We start from the raw sequence: 12,622 nt of genomic DNA on the forward strand, positions 1-12,622 counted from the left end.
ATGGTTTTTCCAGTAGTCATGTATTGACGTGAGAGTTGGACTGTAAAGAAAGCTGAGCGCCGAAGAATCGATGCTTTTGAACTGCGGTGGTGGAGAAGACTCTTGAGAGTCCCCTGGACTACAGGGAGATCCAACCAGTCCATCCTAAAGGAAATCATTCCTGAATATTCACCGGAAGGACTGATGCTGAAACTCCAATACTTTGGCCACCTGATGCAAAGAACTGACTCATTTGAAAAGACCTTGATGCTGGGAAAGATTGAGGGCAGGAGGAGAAGGGGACAACAGAGGATGAGATGATTGGATAGCATCACTGACTCAAATGACATGAGTCTGAGTAAGCTCTGGGAGTTGGTAACGGACAGGGAGGCGTGGCGTGCTACAGTCCATGGGCTCACAAGGGGTCAGAATGACTGAGAGGCTGAACTGTACTAAACTGGGTACTATTTCCAAAATCACATGACAGAGTACTTTACCTTACTCACTAAAAAAGAATTACAAATCAAACCAGTATCATTTTGACCCTATAGTAATTAAAATCAGAAATTTTAATGGGTATCAGTGCTGAAAACAGTGTGGGAAAAGATATTTTCCACATACTTGTTGATGGAGTACACACTTTCTGGAAGGTAAACAATTTGCATTAAAATTTAGTTATGAATTTAACCCTTTGATTCTCTAATCATTTCCACCTCTGAGAAATTTTCCTATGGATATACTCAGAGAAATTTACTGAGAAATACATACAAAGATGTTCATTACAGTCTTGATGATATACCCACACTAAGGAACCACAGCACCCCTAAGTTAGAGGTTTCTTAAGTCGGAAAAAAACAGCTCCTATAATTCTATAGCTGATTAACCTTCTGTTTACAGTTTCACTCACAAAGCCTTTTTGAGTTTTCAACTTTCCACTAAACTGCTTGAGTTTTTTTCAGCTCTCATCTTTGGTACATAATGCCAATAATCTCTCTTAGAATAGTTCTTTGTATGGGTCATGTGCCTTATTAGACCCCAGTCTCCTTGAGAAAAACATCCATTCTCGATGCACTCCTATTTTGTCTTAGTAGATGTGATTGTTATTTAGCAATATTTATATTCTCTCTACTTCTAAGCTTATGGGGGAAATCATACTTGTCTGACACTTGAAGCTGGTGTGGTTTACAAGATTTGCTCTGGCTAAATAATGATGAATGGAAGTGGTTTAAGAACAGCTGTTTGATTCTCCAGGGGACCTGGTAGCATAATTAGTTATAATCTAGAGAGAGAAACTTCTGTTAGCCTGAGTCTGCTAAGAACTTAGTTTAATTTAATGAACAATAAATCTTTTGTTTTAAGGCATCAGCATTTGGGATTTGTCTGTCATTGCAGCATAACCTACTCTGTCCTAGCTGATGACTTAATGATGACTCACGATAATTTACTGAATTTATAAAATACTTCCATTTTATAAAATACAGTAAATACTTGAGCCCTCCAAGAAAATTCCATTAAAATAATTATTTTGAGGAGTCACACTCTTGGTTTCCACTTAGTTTACAAGAGATTAGAATCAAAGAGAATCCAAGATTTGCAGTAAAATAGTTCCATTTTCTCCAGGTTACCTCCAACCCTTTTATGACTGATGAACATGCCTTTGACGAGACTGTCAATCTGATAGGTTGATTGAGAGTCACAGTCTCCAAAGTTAGGCTGAGATGACGTCTTTGAGTAATGAGAAAATATGAAAACTAATATTTTAAAACTCTCATTCTTTTAAACTGTCCATGTGTCTGTTTTTAATGTATATAATCCTTTGTTCACTAGCACAGTGTATAATTCATACATATACATGGGACTACATGCCCCAAACTTTATCATTGCAATGATTTTGCAGTTTAAAAATTTGATGAACTAAGATCTAAAGTAAACAATTCCTTCCTTCTCAAAAGTGATTTTTTTTTTCTTTCTTAAAGCCTTTATTTCTGAGATATGGCAGAAACATCTTACAGGTACACATAGAAAAGTAAGATTATGAATCCACTCGCATGGCACAATCAGTGCAAACCATCCCTCATCCCTCCAGCCTCCTCCTCCCTCTCCTTTTCCCCCTCCCCGCCTTCCCTTCCTCATCCCTCCCTCCCTTCCCCTCCCCTTCTCCTCAGCTGCACACAGGCCTTTCCATACTGCAACTAGTAGAGCAAGAAAGGAATAATCACACTGTTAAAAAAGATTCTGGTCAAAGCAAAAAAAAAAAAAAAGGGTGAAAGGAAAGCCACACTGAGATGAAGACATTTTGTTTCAACCCCTAATTCTTGAGAAAATTCAGGCAGATGACAAGTTTCTCATTTCTCAGTTTCAAACCTGTAAAATAGGGTTCATCTAGCTCACAATTACTGTAAAATGGGAAAAGCATGATTTATGCTACTAATCTTATAAGACTTTTTGTGAAGAGGCATGTGATAGAGAATACATGTGGATAACATCCACGCAAGTATGTCTAAAAATAAAACAGAAAAATGTACACACAACAGTAACACCTTCAGGCATCCAAGACAGTACAAGTCTTATACCTCTTCTTTGTTTCTTATCCTCTTAGATAAAAGCAGACACCAAGTGTCACATGGGCTCAGGCCATAATGATTTGCTGTTTAAATCTACTAGTACATTCCCTCTCTAACAGGGGCATTCCCTTGGGCTTGGGAGTCACCATTGGACTACGCCTTCCAGAGCATCCCTGCCACAGTTTATCAGTGACCACGACACAGAGCACACTCGAGTGAAGACAAGAAGTAAGAGTCTGAAATCAGGAAAAGACGAAACATTCTGTAAAAACTCAACAAAAGTTTTAAGCTTCCCAATGATGGCAGAGAAAAACGAAACAGGGCAAGAAGTGGCAGAGCAGCTAAGAAATGAGGCAGGACATAGAATGAACGGTTCTTCATCATGAACGGAAAGGCTGAATCCACTATAGTGCCCTACAAGGAAAGAGGGTGAAGGATCAGGAAACAATCGAGAGTTTGCAAAAGCATCTGCAGATGTGGGGAAAAACAAGACACACAGGTCAGCACCACATGGACAGATGGAAGGGAAGTTCAGCCAAGCCTGACTCCAGAGGAGATTTCTGGAGGGTCCTGCTGCCTTGGAGGAAAAGCTTCTAAGGAAAGGAGGTAGGAGAGAAGGAAACCGTGGTGGCACTTCTGCTCTACAAAGGAGAGAAAGGTTTTCTAAAAAGTCCTTGCTTATAACAACTTCACGATTTCTCTAGATTCAGATGAAACAAAATATTGCATTAAGAAAAAACTGTGTGTAGATATTCAATACTTTATGATTTATTCTATGATTTATAACATATACGTATGCATTCATACATGCTAAGTCACTTCAGTCATGTCTGACTCTTTGCAACCCTATGGTTCCATCTGTCCATGGGATTCTCCAGGCAAGAATACTGCAGTGGGTTGCCATGCCCTCCTCCAAGGGATCTTCCCGACCCAGGGATCAAACCCACGTCTCTTACATTTACCAGTATTGGCAAGGGGGTTCTTTATCACTAGCACCGCCTGGGAAGCCCCAACATACAATGATTCCAATATATGCTTATCACTGATGTGTATATATATTTGACACATAAGTTGATATTCATATTCATTTATATTTAATAATAATAGAATAGTAAGGTATTATTGGAGGAGAGGAAGGGCATGGGGTTGAAACTGGGACTCCCCAATATCTAGAGAACAGAGAGAGATGACAACAATTAAATCATGAAGAGGGAACCAGTGAAAGCAAGAGAAAACCTAGGAACATGTGGTCTCAGAAGCCAGGAGAAGAATAGTTCCAAAAAGAAGGCTATAGACAGTTGTGTCAAATGCTGCTGAGACACAGATAAAGAAAGATACCTGAAAACAACGACTCCTGGTTTTCAAAGAGAAGGGAAACTGATGATCTAACCATGCAACATAAGGTTGGGATGGGCGACCTCTTGGAGGGGGTTCAAGAGAGTTTTTGAGTATTTACATTGTGATGGGAAACAGAAAAATAGGGGGCAGCTAAAGGAAGCTTTGTAGTGAATTTACCTTGGTACGTTTCTGATGGGTCATGACTTGGGCGCTTGGGAAAATTTAATGAAGAAAGAACAAAGTAGCCATGTGGTCCAGCAACCCTGCCACTGGGCATGTAACCGGACAGAACTATAATTTGAATAAGTATCTGCACGCCTGTGTTCACAGCAGTGCCGGGTTCAATAACCAAGACATAAAAACATCCTAAGCATCCATCAATAGATGGATGGATGAAGAAGATATGGGGTCTATCTATCTGTCTATCTATCTATAATAGAATATTACTCAGCAAAAAAAGGATGAAATAATGCCATTTGCAACAACACAGATGAACTTAGAGATTATCACACTAAGTGAAGTAAGCCAGAAAGAGAAAGACATATACTTATATGTGGAATATAAATATAATATTATATATATATATAAAATATAGCTTATGTGTGGAATCCAAAATGTGGCACAAACGAACTTATCTATGAAACAGAAACAAACTCACAGACACAGAGAACAGACTGGGGATGCGAAGGGGGAGGGGGTGGGGGAACCATAGAGCAGGAGTCTGGGGTTAGCAGGTGCAAACTGTTATTTACAGCATGCATAAACAAGGCCCTACTGTACAGCACAGACAACTGCACTGAATATCCTGCGGATAAACCACAATGGACAGGAATATGAAAAAGAGTGCTTACATATATCACATCATGTGAAATGTATGCGTGCATGCCAGCTTGCTTAAGTCATGCCTGACTCTTTGTGACCCTATGAATTATAGACCACCAGCCTCCTCTGTCCATGGGGATTCTCCAGGCAAGAATACTGGAATGGGTTGCCATGCCCTCCTCCAGGGGATCTTCCCAACTCGGGGATCGAACCCACTTCTCTTATGTCTCCTGCATTGGCAGGCTGGTTCTTTACCACTAGCGCCACCTGGGAAGCCCATAGAAGATGTACGTATATATACACACACAGACACACCGCTGAGTCATTCTGCTCATTCTGAGTCATTCTGCTGTACAGAATAAATCAACACAAAATTGTAAATCAAGTTTATTTCAGTAATTATTTTTTTTAAGGAAAAAGCTTGTGACACAGACGAGCACGACTAATGAATAACACTAAGGGAGAGGGATGAGACCTAGAGCACGTAGGAGGGCTGGGCATTACACAGGACAGTTCATCTGTGGCAACAGAAGAGAGAGCAGAATAGAGGGACACACACATCAATGAGGGTAAGGAAGTGAAGCAAGGTTTAAGGTATTCCTGAAGGTGCAGTCCAAAACTAAGAGAAACAATAACGGATAAACTAATTTACAATTTTTTTTTTGGCAGTTTACAAATCACCATGATGATTGTGGTCATCATCCCTAATTTACAGTGTTTAATTCTGGTCAAATATATGCATGGCCTTAGTTAGTCTTCACAACAAGGCTATGAAGAAATATTATAGCCCAACTTTCTAGATTTGGGAAAACAGATTTAAAGAGATTAAGAAGCATGACTGGGAAGGTGAAGCAGTCTGAATTCAGGGTACAGCCTGAAACTTGTCACTGCATTAAGCCTTCCCCCACCTTGCAACATACATACGCACACACCCATGTTTGGGCCACAGGGCTATCAGAAATCTACATGGGCAAATTACTCTCCCTAGTTAAGAAAGAAGGAAAAAGAAGAAGAAAGAAGTAGAAAGTGGCCCCTTCCTAAGCCAATTCTATTTCTCCCTCCTATGTCACTATTGGCTTTGTTTCAATTTTTTTTTTTTAATTTATCTACAGGAACATTGCTAGAGATGAGAGGTGAAGAAGTAAAGCCACCGGAATGCTGAATTTTAAAATATTATTCTCTAATAACCCTTTCAGCTTGGTCCTTTATTACTATTCTCAACATATATATATTGGAATTCCTTGATTGTGTAATAGATATCACTGTAACATCACTTCAGCTTTTGCCTTTCAGAGCCCAGATAATGAGGCTTATTCATCTAAGAAAGGCTCGCTTATCACATGATACCCTGATATGATGCTGAGAGCGAGTGGACAAAGAGATTCTGAAAAGACAATTCAAGTGTTTGATACTCTCATGAAAATGCTAAACAAAATGTATATAATTGGTACCATAAAGATAACCTTAGTTAGAATTAAGATATAAACCCTGAAAAACCAAATGATGAATTTGAACAAAGTCTGGCTAGTTTAAAAAAATTATTAATGCTTCCTGTGTCTCCAGAATTGCATTTGCCATGCCAAGTTTCACAGTCAATTAGAAAACCCATAAATATACCTCAGTTAATCAACCCAGCTTAATGTTTTTTAACAAAATATATGTCTCCACATGATTTAAATGTATTAGGCTTCCTTAAGGTTGGGGAAGTGCTTTGAAGTAGTTAAAGTATTTCTTAGAGTCCAAAGAATAGCTTTGGATTGAAAGTCATCAACTGAAGACCATTTGGTGGATAAGATGTCCTCTTAATTTTCTAAATTCAGGGAAAAAGAAACCATACAAAATCTATATACATTCTCTTGCCTGATATGTGAGGAACAAATGTTACAGTCAGCAAGAAAGTGCATATAATTTTAATTATCTTAAGTGGAAACTCCCATGGGAGTTTTCAGTGGAAATCCACAAAATGGAAATTATTCTGGGAAAATATCCCAACAGAGAACAGTACATGTGGAACAATCCCCTGAAGGCCATGGGTGATGCCTGGAAAAAATGCCCTGATCGACCACAAGTCAAGGCCATCCCCAGGGTATGTTTTCAACCTTCCCTTTGCTGAACATTCTGGAGAAAGAACCAACGAAAAGCCTTTAACTCACTAAACTATTGTAGCTCTCCAGTAAAAAGATTCTCACAGCCACATAGGATGTCAGGAGGAAAGTTAGGGGCGACACATTGGGATTTTAGGCCCATAGTTATGTCCACCAGAATTGACACCCAAACAATGAACTCCAGAAGACAAGACTGAACAAAATCACTACTAGGCTGAAAACAGAGGAATTTATATAAACATACATCTTATTCATTTTGTTTTCTTCATTAGAATATATGGCTTTGTGAGAGTCACTTGCTTCTATTTTAAAGATAATACAATGACTCAAAATGATAGAGCAGGTAGTTTAAGAGGTAACTAATAGAATTATTGTTCTTTTTTCCCCTAAATTTTTATTTTATTGGAGTATAGTTGGTTTACAATGTTGTGTTAGTTTCTAGTGTATGGCAAACTGATGGTGCTATACATATATACATATATGTATGTGTGTGTGTATATATTTTTTTCATATTTTTCCATTATGGTTTATCAGCAGATATTAAATATAGCTCCCTGTGCTGTACAGTAGGACCTTGTATTTATTCCTCTTTTTAGAAGAGCTTGCATTTGCTAACCCCAGCCTCCCACTCTCTCCCTCCCCCAGCCTTCCTCCCCCTTGACAACCACAAGTCTGTTCCTTGTGTCTGTGAGTCTGTTTGTTTTGTAGATTGCTGTTCTTTATTTTTAAATAAGGTGTTTTACTCCAATTATTTTATGGTGAATGAATAAAAATCCACCATTTAAACCCAAGTAAACACAAAAATATTTAAATAAATATATTCACTTATCCATTCCTAAATACGTTTATTCATGCATGCATACTTTAATATATTCACCCCATGCCTGAATCAGGCTACTTATGAACACATCAAAGAAACAGCAATGATCCTGTACACTAGAGTAGAGGGAGGTGCCTGGCATGTGGTCTCGGAACAAATATCTGCAGCTTCCCAATGGGATCCCTCATTCTCATTCTTGTAGAGGAGTTGGGGGTCTCTCATGATAGCCCAGAGCATACAGATATAAAACATTTCCATACCTGTGGGCCTGGCCTGCTCTCCATCACCTTCTAAGAAGTACCTTCACCATTTAAAATAGGCAGAGATTGCCAGTGGCTAAAAACATTCACAGAGGCCAAGGTCCCTTGAAAGGCAGGAAGATTTTGTACCATTTCTTGGAGAATTCCATCAACTGCTGTTGTTGCTCTGTCTTCCCCTGCTCCCCCCAACATTACAGAGCTGCCCTGACCGATGCCACCTTCTCTGTATCTTTTCCGGTCACTGACTGTCCTGTTTGCCCTAACACTTCCTGCCCAAGACACATGCCAGCCGCCCCCATGCAACAACCCAACCACAACCTCATTCCTTGATAAACAGACCGGAACAATAAAACAACAAACATTTATTTAAGGAAAATCCTGTACCAGGCACTACACTAAGTATTTTTCATATGTTATCACACTTATTTTGTGATATAAACCTATAAAGAAATCCCCATTGATTCAACAAACAAAATAAGATTCAAAGACATCAAATCACATGCCAAGATCAAACAGCTTGAAAGCAGCACCCCCATCATGAGCTCTGCCGGAGGGTCCATCCAGAGATAGTACTTGAGCAGCTACAATTTCCTAAAACCAGTATGAACAACCACAAAAATATAAAATGGATGGAGTCCAGATCAGTGTTTCTCAGGTGTGAATACCATGCACCCTGTTTTTAAAAGGCAATCATTTTGCAAGGCTTGTAACTAGAAAATTAAGCACAAGTTTTCATCAGGTACAAACAGCAGAAGAGCCTTCAAAGAATGCAGAAATAAGATTGTGCTTTAGTAATTAAGCCAACAAATCATCTTAGGGATCTGAGCAAACCCAAATGGCCATCTTGGATATGGGCCAGCTTCCTGGATCCAGGACTGGATCCTTGGGGAGGTAATAAAATATTGAACAAATTTAAAGAACATGATTCTTCCAATTTAAACAAAGAATGAATAAATAAATTAAATACCCCCCAAGCACCTAAAATTAAAAAAAAAAAAAACTCTCAACAAAAAATAAATAAATAATCATGGCAAATCTCAGAGCTATAGAAAAGGAAAGTCAGACAAATGTCTGCACCCGCAGAATCCCTACAGGAGAAAGAAGTCCATCCAGTTAGACTAAAATGGGTTTCTATTGTGGAGATGGATAAATGGCTATAGGTAACTAACATGGGAACATACTCCATTCATATAATTCTCTTCTCTCTAAGAGGGTAGCTCCCTATGGAGCTTAACTGAGAGCGAGAACACGGCACCAGGGCAATGCCAATACCTGTGCCATCTGCCAGTGGCCATCTAGGGACAACCACTTTGTTCTGGTGATAAAAGCCTCCTGTGTGCTTGATCAGCCAGCGGTCCCTGACATTTCTGAGCCAAAATCTTGAACTTCACCAAGATGAACACCATTGAATGGGGGTCATCACAGGTAACAGCCTTTGTCTTTGAGTGACTGAAACAACCAGATACACCTTTGTTTGTGTGTATTTACCTTTTCTCCATCTCTCCCGGGTTCTCCTTTGTAACCTGGCAGTCCTTGTGCTCCCTAAATTAACCACAAAATAAAAATCTGTTAGTTATATTCTTTGGTTCACTAGAAACAGTACCTCTAAAATATGAATACACAGACCACGTACTTGTATTCCTGGGGATCCTGGAACACCTGGTGATCCTGCTATTCCCTGATATCCCTGAAGAGAAGGAAACAAAAAATAATTATTTCATCATATTCACAAAGGGCAGCCCTCCATTTCAATTTTCTTTTTGGTTTTGCCGTGCAGCATGCGAAATCTTAGTTCCTCGACCAGGGATCAAACCTGTGTTCCTTACAGTAGAAGCACAGAGTCTTAACCACTGGACCGCCAGGGAATTCCCAGCCTTCCATTTCAGAATTCACTCTTTCCCACATTTCTCACACCTACAACTTCACTTAATGACTGTTTAAGAAGTTTAAGAAACCTCAACTACAAAGGGGCAAATCCTTAATAAAGAATGCATATTGTCCAGTCTTTAGGAAAATGGTATTAAATATCTTTAGCTCAATAAAATTATCAAGAAATGCTTCACTGCAAAAGAAGGCTTTGAGAGGGAAATACAGAGTCAATGTTCAGAGTTCCTGGAAAAATGTTCTGCATGTTAGAAATACATTCAATGTATTCAAAAGAAAAGCATCTAGGATTGGAGGATGAAACAAATGTGACACATTTTAAAACTACCTGATTATCAGTTCAGTTCAGTTGCTCAGTCGGGTCCAACTGTTTGCAACCCCGTGAACCACAACATGCCAGGCCTCTCTGTCCATCACCAACTCCTGGAGTCCACCCAAACCCATGTCCATTGAGTCAGTGATGCTATCCAACCATCTCATTCTCTGTCATCCCCTTCTCCTCCTCCCCCCAATCTTTCCCAGCATCAGGGTCTTTTCAAATGAGTCAGTTCTTTGCATCAGGTGGCCAAAGTATTGGAGTTTCAGCTTCAATATCAGTCCTACCAATGAACACCCAGGAGTGATCTCCTTTAGGGTGGACTGGTTGGATCTCCTTGCAGTTCAAGGGACTCTCAAGAGTCTTCTCCATCACCACAGTTTAAAAGCATCAGCTCTTTGGTGCTCAGCTTTCTTTATAGTACAACTCCCACATCCATACAGGACCACTGGAAAAACCAGATTATGGTCATCTGCAATAAATTATACCTGGATGAATGCTATTCTTCAGGATAAGTCTATAACAGACTTTGGGTTGCCTATTTAGGAAGTTCACCCCAGAAACATGGCTATGATGTGTCCCTCCACCTCCCAAGGCTGAGCTGTCTGCTAAGGTGACTTTCAAATCCATTGTGTCCTACACATCCTTCCAGAATTTGGAAACTCGGTAAAGCACTTTTTCAGACAGAGGCAGACTATTCAGTCTTCACTCCCTGCATGGCCACTGAACACCAAAACAAACTTCAGACCCTCAACGCTTTCCCAAGATTCCCAGGATCAGGGTCAGGTTGATTGGACCACCTGGCACCTGCAAACATTTCCCTCTCTCATTCACATCCCGTCTTTCTTAGCTCTTACTGTTCAAGTACAGTTTTCTATTGCCAACAATTATTGACACAGATTTCATTAATGTCTCCAATAACACCCTAATTCTTAAACCCAAAAGCTTCATTCCCATGTGGCTATTCATGAGTGTCTGCATGGATCTTTGTATCCACCCAGTCACGTGTCAGTACATTTTCAGCTGCAATTTTAGAGACATCAGAAGTCCCTGCTTTTCCATTCCAATTTTCAAATACTCCTTTTACTATCCTTTGCTAACTCTGATAACAATAATAGCAACAATAACGGTGCCTCCAAAAGATCAGTCTCCGATTATTATTTTTCTCTTTTTATATACTTTCTCATTTTGTAAAATGCTCTCCGCTACTCCCAGAATGGGGGTGACTATGATTTCTATCACCAACCATCAGTCTTTCCCCATTTGCTTGTTCACAGAATGTATCATTATGTTTTCTCCAATATTCCTTAAACTCACATATTTCTCTTGAGTCCACTGGCCCCATCCTTAAACATTTTACTTCACCGCATGAACACGTCTCAAAACGAACCTCTTCAAGCTCCATACAAAGCAACCTGCAATTTTTAAACCCACCGTTTGCTCTTTAGGATGGCACTGTCTCTGTGTCACTGGATTTTGCCCCCTTGAGATGAAAGACAAAGAATCATTTATTTCTATATATCATTGAACAGAGCATCTGCTGCAAACTTTGTCAACCGAACGTTGGAAAAATTCACCTCCAAGTCATCCACACAGAATGCAAGTGTAAAAAATCTCTTTCCCCAAGGAACCATGTTTGCTGTGCGGCTTCTGGAATTGAAACTGTAGTAATACCACGTGGTCCGTGCTCTCAAGATCAGGGAGGAGAAAGAAAAGCCATGGACACAGCTTGTTCAGCCTGGAATCTCTGCCACTCTAGTCATCACTGAATTTTCTTCTCTCTACCTTTGGAATCAGATGGGCCTGGACTTGCTTTTCAGCTGCCACTGCTAGCACATGCCTACACAGAACCAGGTCCCTTAAAAATGCCACCACTCGGGGTGCTCCTTACATCCTTCAAAACCCTGTGTGCACCATATGGAGAGAGTGACATGACTTACAACATGCTACTATTATTGGGAAAAAAAATAATAGTACCAATGATTTATACAGTATTAATCATGTTCTAGACTATGTACTTCATATATGTTAATCCACCTAATCCTCGCAGCCACCTTTTAAGGTCGGTTCTACATTATCCCCATTTGCAAATGAGGAAACTGAGAAATTGTCAAAAGTTGCATAGCTAGGAATTAGACCAAGCAGGTAGAAATGTGCCTCTCATCAGAAAATGCTTCGTGACACATCCGGTCCTAGGACTCTCGAACAGTTAATCAGATTCAAGAACTCCACGTGCCAGACTAATTTGATCATATTTTTATTGCTTTATTTTTAATAGCTAACATTTATTGCATGCCTAGTATGCACTGGTATTATTATTATTATAATCATTGGCTACACAGCATGAAGGATCCTAGTTCCTCCTCCAGGGACTGAGCACATGTCCCCTGCAGTAGAAGCACAGATTCTCAGTCACTGGATCATCAGGGAAGCCTCCAGATTTGTTTTAAATTCCTTAGAATTCTGAGGACCCAGAGGAAAGAAATGTTAATAAAATTCCTCAAAAGAAAGTCACCATGGAAATTGACTATGTA

General features: G+C 39.7%; 1 protein-coding gene across 1 annotated transcript in view; it reads right to left on the minus strand.

The window, feature by feature from the left end:
* COL21A1 (collagen type XXI alpha 1 chain) overlaps window positions 1–12,622 on the minus strand; it is a 152,731-nt gene that overhangs the window by 74,997 nt on the left and 65,112 nt on the right. Inside the window, exons 10-11 of the mRNA XM_040249057.1 lie at window positions 9,522–9,575; window positions 9,377–9,430 (exon numbers count right to left, since the gene is read on the minus strand). Of these exons, the coding sequence (XP_040104991.1) occupies window positions 9,377–9,430; window positions 9,522–9,575 (108 nt within the window). The remainder of the gene's footprint in view (window positions 1–9,376; window positions 9,431–9,521; window positions 9,576–12,622) is intronic.

Source organism: Oryx dammah, unplaced genomic scaffold, assembly GCF_014754425.2.
Source record: "Oryx dammah isolate SB20612 unplaced genomic scaffold, SCBI_Odam_1.1 HiC_scaffold_11, whole genome shotgun sequence".
Taxonomy (NCBI): Eukaryota; Metazoa; Chordata; class Mammalia; order Artiodactyla; family Bovidae; genus Oryx; species Oryx dammah.